The sequence below is a fragment of the Electrona antarctica genome, assembly GCF_951216825.1.
Source record: "Electrona antarctica genome assembly, chromosome: 5".
NCBI lineage: Eukaryota > Metazoa > Chordata > Actinopteri > Myctophiformes > Myctophidae > Electrona > Electrona antarctica.
The window spans coordinates 12,982,921-13,006,743 of NC_136810.1; the positions used below are offsets into that span (position 1 = coordinate 12,982,921).

General features: G+C 41.5%; 2 protein-coding genes across 11 annotated transcripts in view; one reads left to right on the forward strand and one right to left on the reverse strand.

Annotated features, from left to right (window-relative positions):
- Positions 1–428: 428 nt before the first annotated feature.
- bbs2 (Bardet-Biedl syndrome 2) lies at positions 429–17,188 on the reverse strand. The gene is made up of 19 exons (XM_079500673.1): positions 17,074–17,188; positions 15,287–15,425; positions 14,471–14,698; positions 14,027–14,152; positions 13,718–13,780; positions 13,534–13,611; positions 12,503–12,607; positions 12,072–12,158; positions 10,855–10,990; positions 10,126–10,265; positions 9,216–9,345; positions 8,842–9,013; positions 8,086–8,215; positions 7,093–7,212; positions 6,192–6,329; positions 3,933–4,045; positions 3,445–3,593; positions 1,306–3,207; positions 429–791 (listed from the first exon to the last, which is right to left on the reverse strand). Exons 2-18 carry the CDS (start codon positions 15,401–15,403, stop codon positions 3,101–3,103), a joined length of 2,139 nt encoding a protein of 712 aa, XP_079356799.1. The 5' UTR covers positions 15,404–15,425; positions 17,074–17,188; the 3' UTR covers positions 429–791; positions 1,306–3,100.
- A 1,061-nt stretch (positions 17,189–18,249) lies between these two features.
- LOC306922911 (EF-hand calcium-binding domain-containing protein 4B-like) overlaps positions 18,250–23,823 on the forward strand; it is a 31,220-nt gene continuing 25,646 nt past the window's right edge. For 6 of the 10 annotated variants that reach the window (XM_079500817.1, XM_079500815.1, XM_079500820.1 and 3 more), the window contains exon 1: positions 18,399–18,531. Coding sequence is in view for 1 of the 10 variants with exons in the window: in XM_079500814.1 (XP_079356940.1) it covers positions 18,404–18,531 (128 nt within the window). In the remaining 9 variants the exon portion in view is untranslated. Of the gene's footprint in view, positions 18,532–19,503; positions 19,579–23,324; positions 23,462–23,823 lie in introns of those variants that run through there. The other 4 variants (XR_013789981.1, XM_079500814.1, XM_079500816.1 and 1 more) reach the window with 3 other exon arrangements.

The following is a 23,823-nucleotide window of genomic DNA, read 5'->3' on the forward strand; positions in this document are numbered from 1 at the left end:
TCATAAAGCTTAATGTTTTACTAAAAAATACTTTCAAATAATAAACCAGCGAATATGACCACGTCATGGCAGAGTTTAGTAAGGTGGATGCTTCCAAATCTGTAATTTGAAACATCAAACATATAAGTGTAAATGGTTGTCTGCACATTTTAGAAGTGAGTGCCGCTGGCCAATTTATCCTTTATCATAGACCATTATTGGCCCTATAAACTTATGATTAATTTACTACTTTTATATATTTGATATAATCTATACATTTAAATAATTAAAATGACTTCTTTTCGGCAAGTGACACGGTTAAACAAGTAAAATTGGGCTTTTCTTACACAAACTGCTACTCTATGTGAGAGTTGAATGAGACAAAGAAAGTATGTACTGTTCTTAACTGATGGAACTATGCTAAAGTCAATGAATGAATGATACAAGTCTTTACATTTTTACATGTAATAATTTAATATAATCTGCCACGTAAACAATGTACAATCTACAAAAGATTCACACAATTCAGCACGCAATATTGGTAATTTCATTCGCAACATTCATCAAGTCAAGAAATGTTTGGTGACATATGCCTAGTAGGCTATAGTACAAAAGAGAGAAAAGATGGGATTTCGAGACGAAGAGAGAACCATTTTTGTCAAAATTCCATTTTTCCACAGACATACAAAATGAGCACACAATAATATGACCAGAAACACAAGGAGATAGCCCTGCCCTGAAAGCAGGTCTGTAACTCTGAGTGTTCAAATGGAACCAAATGGACACGTTCCATACACTCCGAGTTGGTGGTCCTTACAAACAGTGCTGGTACTTTTACTTAAGTACTGTACTTAAGTACAATTTTGAGGTATTTGTACTTTACTTGAGTATTTCCAATGTCCAGTACTTTTACTTCTACTCCACTACATATCAGAGCCAACATTTGTACTTTTACTCCACTACAATTATTTGAAAACTTTAGTTACTTTGGAGATTTAAATTTTGATTAGAAAACATACATTAACCACTTCAACCATTTGAAAATAGCAGATCTACAAGCTCACAATGTGTCGCGTTGCGACGCATTGTGAGCTTGTAGATCTGCTATTTTCAATAGATTTTGTACACATTTTGAACTTGTGAAATGGAACATTCTGCAATGAGTACTTTTAATTGTAGTACTTTAAGTACATTTTGATGCTGATACTTTTGTACTTTTACTCAAGTACATTTTCAATTCCGTACTTTTACTTGTAACGGAGTAGTTCTAAATTGCAGTATTGGTACTTTTACTTAAGTAAAATAATTGAGTACTTTTTCCACCACTGCTTGCAAATAAAACTAGTACTAGTTGGACTCCTAATATGCCAGTGTCATTAAATCTGTGGCATACATATCCTGAAGAAAACCTGGAGACTAGAAAACCAGGTATTATGATCAAAATAAGAACATTATATGGTGTGTAAATAATTTGCCACGGACAAGACCAAGTCTTTGCCACAGACACATTTAATCTGTGTACGGGACTACGGACATATACTGTTTTTTGATTGTTTGTAGTACAACTGTGGATCTACTGGAGCCTCCACTCGTTCCAACAGCTGCTAGCTCTCCTCGACTCTGTCCAGCTGTCCTACGTCTAAACATCACTGTCCTTAGTCACACATATGGTACTGATGCTTCAGATTAGATTTCCCCCTCAAGCTGGACGCTTTCGAGAAACACAGTATTTTATTAAGCCCCATTATACTTGTTGTAGGACGGATTGCGAAAGTATAGCTGACCTGCAACTCAATGCATCATAACACAGTGAGCGTGTAGATCGTCTATTCTTGGAAAACTACGTTTGAAATGGTTAACCAAATGAACAGACATCCTTATTTTTTCAAATAATTAAATATATATTTTTAATAGTGCCGGAACTAGTCCAGTTCTGGCGAGCCGCCCCGCGTCTGAAAAGGTTGAGAAATGACAGTTACCGTGTGGGGGACCCCAGGGGGTCCCTCTACTGTACTGTACTGTACTGTCACACCCGAAATCATCATATATACAGTTAATATGTGTGTGTGTTAGGCTGCGCAACAGTGACACTTGGTTGTGAAAACCAACCAAACGCAATTTTCGTGCTCGGACAGACCCAGCCAGGGACAGACAGCCATCCACCCACCCACGGACACACATAGCTCCATAAGGGAGTGCCACTCAAAAATGGTTGAACACAATGGCTGTTTACTTGTGGGTTTTTTGTGCAGTCAAAATTGCTTTGCAGACTTTTTTTTATTCCTTTTTCCTTTTCGTCAAAAGGAAAACATTTTAGAATGTTAAAAACACATGTCAGATTTTTGCACAGCGATGAGTGTATGGATGCTGCTTTTTTTTGTTCGTTTGGTTCCCCTGGCTCCAGGGCCTCACTCCAGTTTATTGGCGGATGAGTGTTTTTTTCCCCACAAACAATACATGTTCTAAAATACATAATGGACTTAGATGATAATGTTTTGCCGACCAAACTTGATAAAAGTGAGGCGAATGTCATATTTATCATAATGCCATGGCTTTTTGTTCTGTCCCAACTCCCAAGTCATTAATGGACACAGATACTCTGAAAAAGATTTCTGTGAAATAAACCGTGAGCTGGTTCCACGCCCTGTCTTTCTCCTGCTGTACTTTCTAAACAATGTACCTCAAGCCAACTAAGACACTGGTGTTTAACATTACTTAGCCAAACATTCTCACAACACCATCCATACTACACCGACTGTGACTGGTGCTTTGATCTCTTTCTGAGCAAAGAATAATCTCTACTAAATATAATTACGAGTCTATAGGACATGTTTTTGGAGATGGCAGCAGATGTTATTATGTCTTGCTTAAGTCAAAAATGTGACCAACATTTGTGCTCCAATGTTGAAACCAGAGCCACTGAATTAATGGCCCCTAACTGAGCCATCTATCCCAACTATGCATGTATCTCTTCCCAGGCGGCTTCTTCCTCTGCCGTCATATCCAAGATGGCGCACTGCTAGAGATGTGGCAAAGTGCGGTACATCAAGGCAGTCAGGATTAGGAGCGCACAGATGAACCTTTCTTTTCCTTCATCTACTTGTCCCTCTGTCCGTCCCCCTCAGGAGGACGCTGTGCCTGCTCGCATGATCCTGAACAGGGCGTTGACGTTGTTGCTCTTGATGGCATCACGACACGCAGAGATCACCTGGTTCTTAGGCTTACCCACTGAGATAGAGAGAGAGAGAGAGCAGTGAGTGAAGGCTGGTACAAACATTGTAATGTTATCACTGGACTGATGGAGCTCAATTATATCTTCATTAATCCAGAACGCAAACAACCATTCAACTCAATCCAAACGATCTCAAACTGTCTTTCTTTGGGAATCTCTCTAAGAAGTTTGAGAGCCACTGACATGAGCACGCACACATCAAAATGTGTCCTACTCCTAATGTCCCGGTCTACCTCTGAGTTTTCCAGCCCTCTGTATGGCCTGGTTGACAGACTTGAGGCAGGCCAGTAGAGCGTTGTGGTTGTTGGATCGGATCTTGTACTCATTGACCAAGTCTCTGTTCAAATCATACAGCTCTCTGTAGCGCTTCTTCGTGTTCGTCCTTCAGGGAGGAGAGAGGGAGAAGAGAAGTAGGCCAGTCACAATTAGTACATAATCGATTATGCATTAGGCAACGGAACCCCCATTTAATTCAATCTCCTATCTATGAAATAGTGAACTACATCCATATGAAAAACAAGATTCACTCAATTCGTCCGCCATGAGTTGATGAGTTGATGTTGTCCAATAATACAATACAAAATCAAGCCACACTTATATTGTGCTAACATGTACCGTCCTGTGTGCTCTGCTCTCCCAGTACTTTTGCAGTGGAAAAAGCATCGGCGTGACCACTGTGAATATAGTATAGTATACTACATTTATATTGGTTTTCACTCACATGTCCCCCATGAGGCGAGCATCCTCTGCTTGGACCAGCATGTTCCTGATGTAGTTAGAGTGGTCAGCCATGGCTGCTGTTAACTTCTGATGGACAGAATGGAACTCATCCACCTAGAGACGGACGGAGGGAAACATAATGTGGGCCTTATGTTAGGATTTCAGTTTTGAGAATTGAGGATTCATATTTCTTTTCTTTCTTTTTGCCTTCTGCTTTATTTTGATAGAGACAGAGAGACATGAAAGCTGGGAGAGAGAGAAGGGGCTGTGGATGACATGCAGCAAAGACCCTTGGCTCAGATTCAAACTCAGCTCAGATAATTTGAAGGCCAACTGCTGTGCTGTCCTTTATATGTGTTCACAGTTGGGGTCTGTTCTTCTCAGCGTGTTCAGTTTGGGTCTACTCTTTTCAGCTGCTTCAGAAGAAGCCCACGTGACTGACGTTTGTGACATGGAAGATTTTGATGTTTGGCTCATGAGTTACCCACCATTCATGTCTCGCTCTACAGTAGTGGTTCTCAAGCAGTAGTCCGGGGACCACCAGTGGTCCTTGAGATTCCAGGTGGTCCCCAGCTAAATGATGGAGAGAATTCTTATTTTTATCAACGTGTGCCTGTTATCTCTCTTAAACATCAATACAGCATGGAATTGTGGACAAAATCTTATCCAACCATGATGTAACCCAGGTTACCCTGCCTTAAAATAGGATTTTAAAAAGCTACAAGGAAGTAGCAATAACTGGGTATAATAATTGGATCTCTTTAACCAATAAACCAACAAATTACAATTCATTCAATTAATACTCTGAGGTTAAAACTAAATATTTCATAGGAATTAAGGATTAAAAAGCATTTCATAGATAGCTTCAGGTTTAAAAGCATTGCTGTAAAAACAAGGACAAACATAGATTTTCTCAAGATAAAAATTAAAACCAACAGTTCAATAACCTAATCTTAGGATAAGTAGGAGCACCAATATAAAATAGATAGAACCAGGTGTTTTGGGTGCATTACTGTACATGCTGGAAACAGCAGCTTGTTCACCGTCATACCTAAACTCAAATTCATCCTTTATTTCACTTTTTGTCCAACTTTTAATATATTTCTCTCTTACGTCGTCCTCAGACGAGCCTTCCATCGGCGTTTCCAGTCATCTCGGTTCTCCATACATCTGGCCAGCTCCTTTGTGCTTTCCGCGCCAGTATCTTTCTTTAGTACGTCCACGTAGGTAAGTGTGGGACGTCCTCTTGATCGATGCCCGTGTGTCGGTTCCCACAGTACAAGCTTTTTGGCCGGGAGTTCTTGGTGTCGGTGGCAGTGGCCAGCTAGTCTCATCCTCCTTACTGCTATCTTCTCTGTTACACTTGGTAATGCCCCGTACAGACGCTTGTTGGTGATGTGCTCGTCTCTGTTCTGTTGGTGTTAAGTACCAGACGTAACATTCTGGTGTAGCACCCATCCAGGGATTTCTGTAGGGCTTGTGTTAGTGTCCAGCATTCACAGCCATAGAGGAGAACAGACTCCACGGTAGCAGAGAAGAAACTGATCTTGATATGTCGAGGGAGGTTGGATTTCCACACACTGGTCATGCCATTAAGAGCTCGCCAGGCAAGTGCCTAACTTTAAGGTCCTTCTCTGTGGAGCCGACCCATGCGCCCAGGTATTTGAAGTCACTGACCTCCTTTAGGACAGTACCTTCTATTGTTGTTAGGGGCAGATGTCCTTGGGGGATGTTATAGGTTATGACCTCAGTCTTCTTTGCATTTAGCCTGAGGCCAACTTTGGCGCACTCCAACTCCACACTGGTCAGGAGAGCCTGTGCCTGCCTTACGTTGTCAGATAGCAGGCAGATGTCATCAGCGTATTTCAACTCACTTTAAACATATCCATTGGTCTTTGAGTCTTATTTACTCGTGTTGCTCACTCTGTAATATTCCAGTACTCATCCCTCTTTAAACAGAACCTATAATCTCTGATGTACTGGCCCAAACGAGTGCTGATTTAATAGAAGTAATACATATCTGTACCGGCCAGTGTTTACCAATATAGTTAGGCCTGAGCCCGGGTTACAATAACAAAATACTCTAGGTTTTGGGTCCAAGAGGCTAAATCTCATCAAATGGTGATTGGTGGCTCAAATGGCGAATAAATAATGGACCTTAATATGAAACAGGTTGAAGCCCACTGCTCTACAGCATTATATCTAAATAGAAATTCTCCTCAAATCCTTGAAACAAACATAACAGTACAGGTAAACAGACCTCAGTCAGTGTAGTGCGTATCTCCTCAAAGTAGCCAGGGAAGTCCGCCTCTGCCGATAGGTCCTCTATAGCTAGAAAGGAGGCTAGTGATTGGATGAGATCTCCTGCCAGGTCGATGTCATCGGTGCTCAGTGTGATCTGATTAGATAAAATAGTAACTGATTTGTTAGATGGCCCAATTTTACATCATCCAACATTGGAAACAAAATTCCATTGTGCTTTTTTTGTAATATTTTACTAAAACATTGTTACAATAATTTGCTATTTTGCACCGTTAAAAACCCTCAAAGACAAAAACATGAAACAGATGGACATTAATATCCACAGCAATCAGGCGACGTGCACATGCTCAAAAATAATTACTTGCCTTAATAAATATGACTAATGTAATGATGAAGCAAGTACCGGTAACTAAGAAAAAAGGTATCATTTAGTCAAGTGAGTCAACATTTAGAACCCTGTGGAACATTACAAAACAGTAAGAACTATTCCCCCTATTCTGGGGGGAACATTCTCCAAAAATAGCCGCTTTACAAGCTCACAACGCTTGTGAGCTTTGTAGATCGGCTAATTTTGGCGAGGATGTGGTTAAACTGAAGTGATATTGATAATTTCCAAATATGAACCCATTTTGGGCGGGAACCCCTTTTGGTGTTAGCATTATGTTATGCTTTAGCTATTGAAAAATAGCAGATCTACAAGCTCATAGCGCGCCACCGAGTGGCGCGCTACGAGCTTGTAGGTCTGCTATTTTTGAAAAATCGAAGAACGACTAGCATAGAAACATAGCTTTTTCAGAAAACTGTCAGGATGTAGAAGACATTTTTAGAATCTGATCTCAGGTCAAAATGTGTTCTGCGGCACCCCTGGACTCACTTTGAGAACCAGTGATCTACTGTACCTGTCCATTGCTGGCCATGCTAATAGACAACAGGCCTCCAGACCGTAGTGAGGTAAAGGTGATATCAGGACTGTCTATCCCTTCTGGAAGTAGGAAGTTCTGATTCAGCCACATGACCACCTGTGCACATACAAACACGCATGAACAACCTGCATCATGGACACATACACATAGAAAGAATACAAGTTATCTAAATAGATTTCTAAATGTAGTTACAGGACGAGGGAAGGAATGGGATACACAGTGACATTCTAAGTGATCATTTTGATCTGCAAGCTCCCCAGTTCACCCACAGCATTCTACTGTTGGTTACCGAACCGATTCATGGAATCAAATGGGAGTCAAAAGACTTACAAGAGGGCACTGAAAAGCTAACATTTGTCACATAGAATAACTCTTCCTACTTCCAGTCAAGGACTGTCTAAAGAGGATGAGACGCGAAGACCGTACGGGCGGCACCATGTTGCTCCATGGAAGGAAAGAAACATGCGCAGTTGAGACCAGGAAGTTGTGCATGTACAACTTCCTGGTCTCAACTGCACATGTTTCTTTCCTTCCATGGAGCACCATGGAGCAACATGGCGTCGCCCGTACGGTCTTCGCGTCTCGTCCTCTTTAGATAGTCCTTGCTTCCGGATCGCTTCCCTACTTCCTTCACAGGTGTTACCGATGATACAAATTAAGGCTCTGTTCCATTTAGTGTGCAGGGGTTCTCAAACCTTTTAATTTCAAGGACCCCCATAACTCTGAGAGTGTACAAATGGAACCAAATGGACCCGTACACTCTCAGTGTTACAGGCCCGTCTGGGGCTATTTGCACAGTAAGTCGACATGCACAATAGCAGCACCCTGTTTGACCAGAATGGAACCGAGCCTTCATTAGTATCAGCGGCAACAACTGTGAAGGAAGTAGGGAAGGGGCCCAAGTTCTTTCCAAAATGGCATGTGTGCATAGAGGCCATTCCCTGGTCACACATTGTGGCAGCAGCGTACCCGCTGTGGGCGATCATTGATGCTGAAGGAGACCCTGCCGGTAGGCTGAGCGGCCGAGGGGTCCACTGTGATGTCATACATGGAGAAACGAGGCAACTGCCGTGTGATCTCAAATACGTGGAACTGGGTACTAGAAAAAGACAGTGTCAGAGTCAGATACATTTGTATACCAAGTTTATGTATTGCTATGCATTCGGGTTCATGGGAGAGGTTTCTGAGGTTTTATCAAAGCAACATTGGTATTTGCCATGTTTTACTATTTGGAAAAACATTTTAGAATAGTTCAAATAGCCGATACAAGCTCACAACGTGTCGATGTAGATCAGCAAGTTGAACTATTTTAAAACTTTTCAAGATAGGAAAATATGGCAAATATGTTTAGGGATAAAGGGATAAAGGGGTAAAGGCGCGCCCAAGATAGGGCCAACAGAGTATAATCCTCAGCATTATTTGAACTCTGAGAGCATACAATTGTATGCACGTACACTGGATGAATTAACACTGAGGATTTTAAACTGTTTAATATTAGCATGACCCTCCCTTGCCCCATAAAGGATATTTGTTTAGACCCCAGTTAGGCAAAGGCAGTCAATTCCATGCCTAAGGAATGCAATGGAATAATCTACAAGCTTTGTGTGTGTGTGTGTGTGTGTGTGTGTGTGTGTGTGTGTGTGTGTGTGTGTGTGTGTGTGCGTGCGTGCGTGCGTGCGTGCGTGCGTGCGTGCGTGCGTGCGTGCGTAAAAGATGTCAAAGTACCTGGTTTTCCCTCCGACAAAGGCCTTTATATGCAGGTCAACGGGTATATCTTTGGGGGGTACGATGGGGACTCTGATGCAGCCTGACAGGTTCTGGGCACTGGGGTGGACCACGTGGCTCTCTCCCTCAAAGATACCCTCTGCAAAGAGCAGAACCGCCCGGATAATGGTTTCTATAGAGAGAGGATTTTAAAGGGTTTATCAAGTAAGTTATGGACCACATCAGTGTGGTCCATAACTGGCTTCGCGCCAGTTCAGTCTCTATCCTTCTTTATACTTTATGGCCCCACCCCCTCCTGGTGCTGCAGCCATCTTGGTTCCTAAACACAATGTAAACAATGGGAGCGGGGCGGGCCGAGTAAGGCCCTTTCTTACCATTTGGCGTGGAGATGCTGAGTTCTATGTGAGCCTTCCGGGCCTCCGTAGCAGGTTTAACTGACAGGGCTGTTTGAAGTTGAGTGTTGGCAGGTATAACACCCACCCCACTGGAGGTTTCCGACACCCCCTGGAAACAAACAAACAAGGATGTTAGTACAACCTTCACAATTTGGCACGGCAAGTGTGTGCATACAGTAAGCACATTTGACTGCACACAGAATAACTCTTCCTACTTCTGGGTGGGGAAGTGATTGTCATCACTCACCCAACACCGCTGAAGTGCCCTTGAGCAAGGCACTGAACCCCCAATTGCTCCCCCTGGAGCTGCTTAGTGGCCAACAGTATAAGACTGTGGTTGTACTGGTCAGCTCCCAGGTTTTAATGTGTGTCTGTGTGTTTCTATGTGCAGGCGTTGCTGAAAATGAGCACATGTGCTCAGCTACTTCCCTGGGTAAATAAAGGATAAAAAAAAACTTCCGGGCCACTTCCCTACTTCCTTACCGATGATACTAATTAAGGCGTTTTTGTACATTTAGTGTACAGTGCGGTTCTCAAACGTTTTAATTTCAATTACCCCTGTAACTCACAGTGTACAAAATTGGTCTCACTCTCAGAGTTACACATCCGGGGGCATTTGGAACCCACTCAAGGACACTTTGAGACCCACTGGTGTAGGAGAATATTTTAGCCAGTGAGCCAACATGCACAATAGCAGCACCCTGACTCTGTTTGACCAGAATGGAACAGAGCCTTCATTATTATCACCTGTAAAGGAAGTAGGGAAGGGGCCCAAGTTCTTTCCAAAATGGCATGTGTGCATAGATCCCATTAAATAATATACTTGACTCAAGGTCCTGATAATGTCTCAACATACTGTACTAGATGTGTGTCTGTATATGGCATCTACCTTGGCGTTCTCTTCATAGTTGCGTAGCTCCAGCAGAAGGTTCTGTCTGCGGTGGCTGAGTTCTCGGACAAGGTCCTGTTCTACACTGGAGTCCATTAGATTCCCTTTTAGCTCCTTGCTGGCAGGCAGGTAGCCACGTACTATACAGGAATTCAAAGAGATGACATCAACATGTATCCTGGATTGGCATAACTTGCAAGTGTACATGGATCTAAACTATCGAACATGCATTGAAGATCTCACCTCCAACAGTGGAGGTGGTCCTAAGACCCATTTTGTCTAATTAAAATCGTCGCAATTGTCGGCATTTAACCATTTATCATTCCATTGTGACTGACCTTTGCCAGGCCAAAGCTCACATCTGGTCTGCAGCTCGTGTAGGCTTTGTCTACATCAGTTTTTCCATCATAGACAAGCAGAGCAGCATTGTCTGACCATCTGAACATGTGTTGTATAGGTGTATTCACACCTCAAATGTATAGTTATAAAACTAATAAATAATGTGAAAAACTATATTTTGTAAAGGCATACATCGACGATGTGTCATATGAAATTCGTAGGATATTTCCAAGTGTAGGCCTACAAGCAATTCAAATCTCTGAATTAAAAAACACTAAAACATGCGCTCAAAATTAAAATGGTTTGTACACTCCATTGATAAATATGAACTGTGCCTTCAGTCCACAATGCTAGAACAGAAAATGGGAGACATGCTAGCATGACTCGTACCCTCTCCTTCTACGGAGGTGCAGATGAGTTGTATCTGTCCATCCATCCTGTAGTCTCCTTCCACCACACCGGCCACGGAGGACGAGAAGTTGTCTTTGAAGATGACCTCACCGGTACGGTCGCTTCGAGCGTCGATCTGGAACGTTCAGGAATGTGAAGCATACATTACATCAACACCAGCCGCAGCCCGCCCCTCATCCAATGCTATTTTGACTATGCTTGCACTTCATGGTACACTGTGTACTGCACCATGACGTGGTGCAAGCATGGTCAAAATGGCATTGGATGAGTCTAACACTCACCTATTTTGACTGTGACCAAATATCCAACCTACAGTGCATCACATGCATTCTATGACCTGATTGTCTATAAATGTACTGAAACATTGTGTTGTTAATCTGTACCATTATTGATTTTGCCAAAGGAATATCATTCCAAGCAGAAGTCATGTCACATAATACCTTCCCAGTTCCCACAGTTTCCTGCTTATTGGACTATGCAGTTGACAAGAGCAACGATGTGATCAAAATTGTTAATTGTATTAGAGCCTCACTCAATTGTCCACAAATACCAGACGTGGCTTGCCCTGCCACACTGAAGTCCAGGGACTGTGCAGAAATTGGACAGTCCTTCCTGGTCTCGTAAAATTCATTTACGAGACCAGGAAGCCTGCCAGTCTTCATGACTTCACATTGTAGGAGGATATGACACACCACTTAAAATTTGGATGCAAAGTCACAATAACGTTACAGTTTTGCCAACCTGAGTAGCATACAGTTAACAATTGCATACTGCCACTTACTGGTGAATATAGGTATTATGCATGTTGGTAAACTGTTCCGGGTGATAACTGGACATTAATTAAAATATGTCTGTTAATAATCATTATAAAAATATATATAGATTTATATTTTCCTAGCCCAAAGTAAATTCCTCATACTGCTTAATATGAAGATGCGATGGTTATGGTATTCATAGCCATAAGCACCATTGGGTCCTATAGAAATGTTGAGGACTGACAACATGAAAATAGGGCAATGAAGACCTATAAAATCCTTTGTATACAAAAATAAATGATGGGAGGGATAAAGGCCTAATTCACAGTGATAAAGAAGCTCAGTTAGGATATGCAAGATTTATGTACGAGACCCTCAGGAGACTTTGCAATAGCCATTATACCAACCAAGGTAATACTAGACTATAAATGATCTGCTGACCTTTCCGTTGGACCAGCCAGTGATGAGCTCCACAACTCCATCAGCGTTCAGGTCAAAGGCATGGATGCTCATCGCGTGGTTCTTAGACTGGACGAGGACACAAACAAGAAATATTGTTTAACCACACAGTGACTCTGCTATCACGATTCTGAGCATGACATTACAGCCTAAAACCTTCAAAAAATGTCTTTAAATTAGCAAATGCAATGACACATTGCGTAAGTGCAGTTACAGTGATTACATAAAGAAATGGAAAGACAACATTCGATACATTTTCATTCAAAAAAAATCACACCTGTGTGAACTGAGCTGAGTGGTGCAACTATACATTTATTGTTATAGTGAGGGCATCACACATTTTCCGTCATAGTTTTAGCTGACGGAATTAACATTGCCTGGCGGAGATAATGAATGGCTCTGACTTGCATTACCTTGATTCTCCAGTAGCGGGCGCTGCGGTCATAGACTCCCACAGTACCATTGGCCAGGGCATAGCCAAACCTGCTGCCATGCATGTGGCAGAGTGAGGTCACTGTCTGCACAGAGAGAGAGAGCACAATACAAAACCCATTACTGTCACCCACTTAGTTCAAGATATACAAAGGCAAATATCACCATTATTTGTTTAACAAAAACTGCATTTAATATATATATATATAAAAAGGTCCATGCCTAAATGGATCATTCTGAAAAAAATAAACTCATGTAGTTTTTTCATCATTAGTAGTACACCGTCTACAGATCAGACGACAGTGTTCGTCGACGTCGACTACTTTTTTTCACTGACAAAAACTAAATAAAAACTAAATAAATACTATAGAACTAAAAGACAAGTCATTTTATGTTTGGTTCCATGCTGAAAATGGCAGATCTACAAGCTTGTGAGCTTGTAGATCGGCTATAGAGGGTATGCACATGCTTAAAGTGAATGGCACATCGAGTGGCAAAGCAACATGCAAAGTGAGTTTAACATTGTTTAACGTTGTTTAACGTTGTTTAATGCAATCAGATTGGACTTTTCTGTTTGGATGCATGGGTTGTCAATGCCACTCAGTAGACATTCCTGCATAACTTCCAGGTTTGATGATGATGTCACGCGCATACCCTCTATTTTCAACATCCAACCAAGTCTAAAATCAGGTATTACGATACCATCAACGCCTGCCAAAATAGATTTTAGTCGACTAAATCAACTGTAGATTTTGTCGACTAAAATCGTATATTTAGTCGACTAAAACTAGATTAAAACTAAACCATTTCAGATAACTAACATGACTAAAACTAAATGGAATTTTATTCAAAGGACTATTACATTTGCTGTCAAAATTAACACTACAAGATACACAAAGGAAAAAACTATATACAAAAGGACCATGTCAAAATGGATCATTCTGAAAATCATCATTAGTACAGTAGTCTAGTTTCCAGTCCATAAACTTTAAAAGAAAATGTGCCTACTTACCTCATTTTCAGTCATCTCAGACACCAGCTCATCCTCTTTGAAAACCCTGATGTCAAAATCTTCAGATCCTACCAAGAGCTGCAAACAAAACACAGGCATCACTGCAGCAACTTATTATGGAGTGGATTCAAACTCTATGGTTTATTAGCATCTTCCATTTCGTCTACGCTCACAGCGGTCTCACCTCATTCTTCCCATCTCCAGTGAAGTCGCAGAGGACTAGAGATCTAACATTGTCCCCAGTTACCTTAAAAGAATAAAATTAAAAATAAAATATTAAAAACATAATCAGCACACTAGCTTAAACATTATTCATCCCATGTATGTGATTCTCTGAACTGAAGGCATACAAAACCAGATTATCAATTGACATTATGGTTTTCTTGCCCAGCCAGACCTCAATGTGGTTGTACTGGAAAAGCTTTTGGAGGAACACTCAGGGAAATTGTGCAGTCATTTTGATATTAAGGAAGCATTTAATCTCAGTTCCTACCGTCCAGAATTTGTCATTCCCCTCGTAGTCGAAACCCTGTAAGGCACAGTTGCCTCCGATGACAGCCAGAGGAGACTGGATGTCTCCTAGTTTCCCCAGCACAATAGCATTGGCCCCATCTGCCACCTACACACGCGCACACACACACACGTCATATATAATAGCGTTAACCCATTTTGGGCGGGAACCCCTTTTGGTGTTAGCATTATGTTATGCTTTAGCTATTGAAAAATAGCAGATCTACAAGCTCATAGCGCGCCACCGAGTGGCGCGCTACGAGCTTGTAGGTCTGCTATTTTTTGAAAAATCGAAGAACCACTGACATAGAAACATAGCTTTTTCAGAAAACTGTCAGGATGTAGAAGACATTTTTAGAATCTGATCTCAGGTCAAAGTGGGTTAAACACCTACAGATCTACGTCATCGTTCCTCTATTGTACCCACCTCTCTGTAGAAGATATCAGCATTGTCGTGGACATCGTAGGCCAACAGGTTGGTTTGAGATCCCACCAACAGTGTGTCCCCGGTGGTGTTGGGTCCCAGCGTCCCTGCGGTCAGACAGGTGACCGCCTGGTTGATGTTCAGCAGAGAGATGTCAGAGTCCTGGTGGCTCTGGCTCAGCCTGTGAGTCACAGGTCTCTGGCCACGGACATGGGGATTGTGGATGAACACCTACGAGAGAGAGAGAGAGAGAGAAAGAGAGAGAGAGAGGTGAGATTAAAGGTGGCCTTACACTAGCCGATAATCGGGCATTTTTTTACGCTCGGGGGGTGCCCGACTCAATCGATCTGCTCGGGGCCTCTCAAAGCGCGATCGGGATCGGCCCGATCAACATCAAGAATGTTTGATATTTGCTCTGCCCCGCTCCGATTATCCTGTAGTGTGTGGTGCTATCAGATTTCAGATTGAAAAATATCGGCTAGTGTAAGGCCACCTTTACTGCCTACCAAGGCATTGCCACCCGCCCCGAATGTCAAGTCAAGTGAATTTCATTGTAGTGCCGAAACAAAATAGCAGTTACCTAAAGCCACTTTAGTAGGGTCTATACTAGTCTAGAATAGACCAATGGTTCCCAAACGATTTAGCTCAAGAACCAAAAAATAAATGGAACAAAACATTTTGAGATGGGGGGGCGGTCCATCATGGGCAATTACAGTATATCATTTTAGGAGTCCTTTACGTGAAAAAGATTGAGCACCACTGATACAGCAACATACGTTTTTTAAGAAAACTGTGGAATCGGCCTCATGTCACTCTCACCTTCCCTGCTTGTGTGGCTGCGGTGAGACATGGGTGAACTCCATCAAACCTCCCAATGGTCACCATGCGAGGGTTTATCTTATGGTTCAGCTTCAGAGTGAATATGGGGACCAACATGGTGGCTGATAGTGATATCCTCCTGAATGAAGTAGAATTTGTTCAAAGTGAGTTAAACACACTTGGAGAGGAAGAGAGGGGGAAACTGTTAAAAGAGCGACAATGAGACTAAGACCCCTTTTCCACCGGTTGGTTCCCAATTGGAACCGGTTCAGTTCTTTTTGGTTCTTAGTCCATGAGCCAGAGCTCCAAAATTGGTGGGAAAAACTAGACCTATATTAAATTGTTTATAGGATCAATACAAGTAAATTAATACATGATAACCCTTCCACAGTAGTAGCTTTTTCATATTTTCCTCATTTGCATATTTAAAAATGTAAAATTTGTAATACAATAAATCAATGTCTTTGTGTAAGTACTCAATTGGGGAAGTTTCATGGTGAAAACAATCTAATATAGGTATGGTTTTGCCCACTCAATTCATAATTAACGTTCCAATTTTGGAGCTCTGGCTCATGGACTAAGAACCAAAAAGAACTGAACCGGTTCCCATTGGGAACCAACCGGTGGAAAAGGGGCCAGAGTGTACTTTCATATTCTATGAAATGTCGTCATTGAAAGCAAGTATAAGACCGTATGCATGAGCACAGCAAAAATCTAAATGAATAAATAAATATAATAACATCAGTTGGCTATTATAAGCTAATGCTGATGCATTTCAATTTTCATTTCTTAAACTCCCAAGATGGACTAGTAGTGCAAGTGAAATGTTTGTGACCAGTAGTGTACCCCCCAATGCATGCTGTAATGAGGAATTTTATATGTAGCCTATAGACCCCCGGTTGAGCTCTTTTGAACCCAGTCTGCGTTTTATAATTAGCATGTAGCAATGACACCGATGGGACGGGACCCTACGGGAGGGTTCAAAAGAGCTCAACCGGGGGGTCCCGAGCGGGGCTACCTATAGATGTATGTGTAGATACAGATGGAGTCAACAAATCATTATGGCCCTAACAGAGATCATGTGAAGTATTTGATGTACATTTCTGGAAACACTGGAGGTATATTTTGCCACAAGTTAATGTCATATGTCATATTGATTGATTGATTGAAATATTTATTAACAGTTTGCAGAATTACATTACATTTCAAGCACAAACTCAATACAAAGACTGTTAACTGTGAGTGGACGACCCAATTAAGCATTACACTTGTTTACAAGAGGGTCCACCATGTTCAATTTATCAAAAATCAAAAATATGGCTTTTAGCCTCGGATCAAGAAGACAGATAGATTCTGACAATTTAGTCAGAATCTACAATATAAAGACTAAGACAGTGACAGTCTTGATCCAAGGCTAAGAGGCTTTATTCCTAGAGGCTCCCTGCAGTGAGTCCTGTAATGTTGCCTAGCAACAGTGAGCTGCGTGCTGAACAAGCTAATCTCCCTGTCGTTTCCTCTCCAGTCTCCAACACAATTATTATATTATCCTATTCCCGGAAAATTACCAAATATAGTGTACACATCTGATGATCTATACTAGTCTAATAATAAATAAATCAGTTTACTTTTGCTTGTTGGCGTCGCTTGATTACTTTGTTGCTAACTAGGCTATCGAGACACTGCAAGACCAGGGTAGTTATTACTGGTTAATTTACACATATAGCCACAAAAACAACGAAAACGATGCAAGTCGGTCAGTGAAATTACGCAAATATGAAATATCTCACCAATGTCAGCTCCTATGTTCAGCTGCTTGGAGTTAGAGGTACAATTAAGCTACATCAGGGAGCTTTAACTCTGAAGAACAACAATCAACCGTCTTCCGTTCCGACTCTTTTCAAAATAAATCTTATTTCAACGTGAGCAAGAAAAATGCTTGTCTTGCCTAACAATAGAGTTTCATTGCCATCTGGTGGACAGCATAGCTGCATGTCCCTGACTGTACTTTGCATTTACAAGGGTTTAATAAGACAGATCGAGGCCTACTGAAAAAATGCATAACAAAAGACAATGAAATAGGTAAAACAGTGAGTCAACAAAAAAATTAAATCAAAAGACTCAGCCAAATGCAAGAGTAAAAAAGTGTGTCTTAAAAGTGTGTCTTTAATAAAAACATCTATGGAGGGTGCCCACTGCCAGTCTAAAGGTGCATTGGAAGTTTATTCCAGGCGGTCGGCCCGTGGAAGGAGAACGCTGCTTCGCTATATTTCTTAAATGCCATTCTTTGTAGCTTTTCAAGCAGGCCAGCAGTGGCGGACCTAAGGAGTCCCTAATTGGGACATACCTGGGCAAGCAGTCCTGGATATATGGGAGCGAGACCATTTAAAGCTTTATAAACAAGTAAAATAACTTTAAATAATCAATTCTAAAAACAACCGGGAGCCATGCAGTGTAAGGCTAAAACTGGAGTGATACAACTTAATTGAATTAATTAAACCTAGTATTACGGTATATACAAACAGATTGATTGTTTTGATTGTATTGCTGTATTGTTGTATTGTGCTTCCTGCTTTGGCAATGTAAACGTATGTTTTCTCATGCCAATAAAGCCCTTTGAATTGAATTGAATTGATTGATTGATTGATTGATTGGATACTAAAAAGCACATGAAAGTACAGTTCAATACAAGGTCTGCTAAGAGGATTTAAATCCCAAGAAAGCCTATGGCTTAATTGTTTCCATTGATCGGAGTTTATTCCATTCACCGGTGTTTGACTAGGCTATTTACGTTCACATTACGGGGGCGTTCGGAAATAGCGCACTGAGTCCACTGCGCAATGCAAACTAATAGGCGAGTGCGCTCCGGTGTCGTATTTCCGAACGCGCCCTACAGTTCGTCCACCACCGCGGTGACTGACCACACACACAAGGTAGTCACATATTTCGGCAGGTCACCAGTTACACCGTAACACCCACGCCTTGCAGTGGAGGAGGCAGAAATGTGAGATGTGGCTACAGGACAGACTAGAGACTACAGAGAGAGACACATCATGATGCAGTCACATTCATTCCTGTACTTCACTCACAGCTGGCGTGACTCACGATGCGACACTTCAGATGAGCGAATTCTACTTGAGCATAACTTTGGTGACAGTTACTTCAGTGCTTGCGCGGATCGAGGTGCGCGTCTTGGGTTTTAATTGTCTCTGCAGAGCAGCTCAATTAAACTCCTCTGTCTGGATCAAGTGAGTGAACATCATACAGCATTGTTTATTATCATCATCTGCTTTCTTCTTACTTGGTGTAGGCTGGCTAAAATAAATCGCTGTGTTAAAAAAGAAAAGAGTGAACTGGTCACAGGAAGTATATGTTTTTGCTTTTGTTTGTCTTATGTTGTTGCCAACTTGCCAGGAAGTTTCTTAAAACAAAACGCGTCAGTTGCATTGAGTGCAAGAGTTTAAGGAAGGAAGTTGTATGTCTGTTACTCTGTTTTACACGTGTGTTTTGTGCAACTTGTGCTGCATGTTAGGATGACTGTCACGCTGCCTTACTGTTGTATTTATCACAAGTCAAGCATGATGTGTCTGTCTGCTGGTGGTGTAGCTCCTTTCGGAACCCTACGTTAAAGTTTCTGACATTTTGATGACTTTATGTAGGGTTCCTTCTCACCGGATTCAAGCGACATGGGATGCAATCTGATTTCCCCTGACTTAGCCCTGTGCTGCGGTGTGGGTGTCACGCTGACATATTCAAAAAGAAGCATATGAACGCTATAGGAGACAACGAACCTTCTGACCCCCCCCGCGAACGGCTCAGAAGCCGTTAAGTATTTTTAATGTTTGTACGACCGTTTTGCCAGCTCTGAAATTCTCTCTTGTTGACATCCCATTGTACCGCCTCCAGCCTCTCGGTTGGCTAGCTGCGCCTCCCTACGCGCCTCGTAGGCGCAGCTAGCCTACAGCTAGCCTACCTCTAGCCAACCGAGATGTCAACAAGGAGGGACCGAAGAGAGAATTTCAGAGCTGCCAAACGGTCGTACAAACATTAAAAATACTTAACGGCTTCTGTGCCGTTCGGGGGGGGGGTGAGAGGGTTCGTTGTATCCTATAGCGTTCATATGCTTATTTTGGAATATGTCAGCATGACACCCACACCGCAGCACAGGGGTAAGTAAGGGGAAATCAGATTGCGTCCCATGTCGCTTGAATCCGGTGAGACCGGACCCTACGTGGTAGGTCCAAAGGAGCTCAACCCGGGGGGTCCGGAGACGGGCTACTGGTGGTGGTGTTAAGGTAATATGCCTGGTGTGGAGTGGAGTGAAGAACTTACGCAGATTTAAGTAAAAGTAGTTAATTTAGCCTATTGGCATCAGAATGTATGCTACTTAAAGTACCCAGACTTTAGTAAAAGTGCTCATCAATACCCCTTTAAAAATATATATATTTAAATAATTGATTATTATTATTATTTACAAAGTATTTTAAGTAGCCTATATTATAGAATAGTAGTGGTTTTGCATTAATAATATGATTTATAGGCTGCTGTAAATTAACTATAACGTTTTCAAATAGTGGAGACCTACAACACTATTTTCTTTATCTTAACTGGTTGGTGGTGGTAGAAATTACTTAACAGGTAGCTACTACAGTAGTGTTTTGACAAGACATACATATGTTTGGAACAATCAAGTCAGCAATCAAATATACTTTAAATAAGGTAATCAAACAAGCAGTGCAAACTATTGGCTGTTGTATACTAGGACATTACGACAGCCTTCTGCCTCTTATCTTAACTGTTTGGTGGTGGTGGTAGAACCATTTCACCACTTTTCAACTTCTCTTCCTATAATTGGTCCTAACTAATGTTCATGATAAAATACCACAATTTTGTCCTACTCGGTCTGTGTCTCATAGGAGGGCTGTGGGCAGTTCAGAAACCCGTCCACCAGTGACATAATCGATGGTGAATCCAAGCTAATAGAAACAGCATGCTTTCTTTTCCTGAAAAGTTGCAATGCAAAAGTTGAAGCCATCGTTCTCACGATAATACAAATCTAAATATATTTTAAAACAAATCTTGTTTAAAAAAAAATCTGCCTAATGATGATGTCACTGGTGGACGGGTGTCCGAACTGCCCAAAGCCCTCCTATGAGACACAGACTGAGTAGGAAAAAATGGTGGTGTTTTATCATGAACATTAGTGAGGACCAATTATATGAAGAGATGTTGAAAAGTGGTGAAGTGGTCCTTTAACAGGTAGCTACTACAGTAGTGTTTTGAGTCAACAAGATTAACAGGTAGCTACTACAGTAGTGTTTTGAGTCAACAAGATTAACAGGTAGCTACTACAGTAGTGTTTTGAGTCAACAAGACATAACAATCAAGTCCGCAATCAAATATACTTTAAATAAGGTAATCAAACAAGCAGTGCAAACTATTGGCTGTTGTATAGGACATTAGGACAGCCTTCTGCCTCTCAGTTTGATGTGATAACTTTTAGGACTAACAATAGACTGATAGAAAGAGGCTTAATTGGGTTGTATTGTACTGTCATACTTTTCAGGAAAAAGAAAACCAGTGTTCCAATGGATCCAACGTACGGTAGTTAGGCTGTTCTTTAGTCACAAGCTCTTTTGATTGATCCAATATATAAAATCCACAGATGTACTTAACACCTTTCACCTCAACATTTTTCTTTTATATAGCAAAAACAGATCTATTTTCACTACTTGACACTGTTGACTGATAAAGTTTAATCGTACAACAACAACAACAACAACAACAACAACAACAACAACAACAATTAATGACAAAAAACCCACTATGGAGATACAAGGTTTCTGCCTGACAGCAACGATATATGTGGAAATGGCCTCTTGATAACCACTCCAGGAAGTCAGTTTATTTGAAGTTGTAAGAATGAGATATGACTGTAGGCTTTGTTTGAAAAAGGACTTGTGTTTCATTATGTCACGGAGCACTAAACCCAGTTATGTAAACTGGCACAAACAAGCATTTTACAAGACTCTTCGTTTTACAGCATAGGCCTAACAGGTGTATTGCATTTAGATTTTTGAATCGCCTGGAATTTTGCCTGAACGTTGCCTGGGTCATTGAAATCCAGTCTTCTAAAGCCAATGTTCAGTGCTGTCGCTCAGTGATTGTCAACCTTTAGAATTTCCCCAATTAAATATGCATCAGGACGTAGACCCCCATTTGATGATTTATCTATTTATTTTTGTAATCTTTCAGAACCCAATCTACACTCAAACAGGGGTCTTCAGGGGGAAAAGAAAGGAAAGAAGAGGGGGTGGGGGGCAAGAGAAAAGATAAATAAATCAAATAAACAAATCATTATCTGCTGTTGCATCCCAATTCTATTTTTGGGGGGACCATTTGCCAAAAATGACGAGGCATTGTGACCTTGTAGATCTGAAAGGTGATTTTTCAGGGCTGTTTTAAAGGAAGCCAGTGCATTACATATTTTAAGGGATGGCCTGGGTCAGGGCATGCATTTCCAACTTGCATCGTTCCAAGTAGGCCAGCATTGGGCACCGCTGTAGAGGCCCCACGGGCACCGCTCTAGTATCTATCAATGCACCAAGTCTCTTGTCTATCTGTCTGTCTGTACGTGTGTAATCCACGTAACTCTAGAACCGTTCGCCCCACGACTTCAAATTCGACCCACGCGTTCCACACCACCACAGGGGGTGCAGTGCCCGGTGTCAAGTCAGTCGGACCCACGGTTGTCCAGAACAGCCCCAAAAGGCATCTGCCCCTGATCACCCCTATATCTCTATAATGGATCTGGCCTATTCTGTCATCACAACACGGGCACCGCTCTAGTAGAAGGATAGTTTACCCATGTTTGTTCTATAGGTGGGTGTTACCAAATTGTTGTTTACACTCCCTCTAGTACTGTGGCTGTGGGTGTCGCTAATTCTTTGGAGCTATTTACTGTATTTAGTCAGATATGCGGACATTGAGGGCAAAGTCACATTGACTATTTTGAAATCACATGGTTTACCTCTTTAATCACCGTTGTTGTCAAGGACCCCTGGGGGTTCTCAAGGTTGGTTCTCGAGTTGGGGTCCAGGGACGGACCCCAACTCGAGAACCAACCTTGAGAACCACTGCTTTAGGAATATTAGCACCAGGTGTGTACTGTACATACCATGCCGCCATGAGGCGAGATAAATAAAACCAAAAGTAGTAACGGTGTTCTTAAAATGCTGTTCAATAAGAGTACAGAGTACAGTAGCTGCGGTTAGGGCTGTCACAAATCACGATTATGAAAGTTTGCTTGTTGATTCACTCAAATAATGCGATTAACAATTTCATTGTGCTTCTGTCATTCAACATAAATCTCACATTGAACATGAATACAAATGGCAGGCTTGGTAAACAACAGTTGGGACAGGGCAGATAATATATGACATTTAATTACTTTACACACAAAAAAATAAAAAAGGGAAAAAAAAGATTAACAGTGGAAATAGTCAATCTACAATAATTGTTAATAACTCAAATAATTGTGATTATGTATTAATTGTGAGTGTGACAGGCCTAAGTGCAGTGCTGTGGCCAAAATGACACCTTCCTTTCACCCAGCAACTAAGCAGAGATAAGTGAAGCCTATGCAAAGCAGTGCCTTATTTTACTAATCCAATCCAATGTTCAGTTAACAGTATTCACTTGAGTCATCTCAGTTTGTTCAATTCAGGCAGTCTGGGACTCTGGGCCACAAGGACATTTTTAATACAATACTAATTTACTATTGTAGTTTTTTGTTAAAGTATATTCCTGTTCTAACATTGGATATCTGAATATATCTTTGTCCATAATTGTATACATATATTTTCTATTGATGTCTTTGTGTTAAATTCTGTAACAAAAAAGTAAAGAAAAGCAAATTGATTGCTTCTCATCGCTGGATACCTTGTAACCATTCATTTTGTATTACTACTACTGCTATTTTAAATTGCGTATCTATCTATAAATGTCTCTGTACGTACGTCTGTAATCCATGTAACTCTAGAACCATTCGCCCCACTGACGTCAAATTTAACACACACCACGACAGGGAGTGCAGAGTCTGCATAGACTCCATATTTGGGCATGCCTGACAACGAACTCCATATATGGGCATGAAAGGGACACAGACATAATAACTAGGTGAGGCATGCATTTCCAACTTGCATCGTTCCAAGTAAAAAAAAAACACACTCTCATTGCACTGGCTTCCGGTTGTTTTTAGGATTGATTTTAAAATTCTTTTACTTGTTTATAAAGCTCTCAATGGTCTCGCACCTTCCTACCTACATGACTGCCTGCCGAAATATGTCCCAAACCGCCCCCTAAGGTCTTCCACTGCTGGCCTGCTCGTTTTGCCTAAAAAAATGGCTACTAAAAAATACGGGGAAGCAGCTTTTTGCTTCTACGGACCGACGGCGTGGAACAAACTCCCACTGTACCTTCGACAGGCAGCCTCTGTAGACATTTTTAAAGCTCAGCTCAAGACCCACTTCTACACCCTT

Excerpts from the sequence above, each read along its gene's own strand:
- bbs2 (XM_079500673.1), bottom strand. The coding sequence starts at position 15,403 with ATGTTGGTCCCCATATTCACTCTGAAGCTGAACCATAAGATAAACCCT. Across the intron at positions 13,612-13,717 it reads CTGGAGATGGGAAGAATGAG|CTCTTGGTAGGATCTGAAGA; the intron begins GTGAGACCGCTG and ends TTTTGTTTGCAG. Across the intron at positions 8,216-8,841 it reads TTTGTCGGAGGGAAAACCAG|TACCCAGTTCCACGTATTTG; the intron begins GTACTTTGACAT and ends GTCTTTTTCTAG.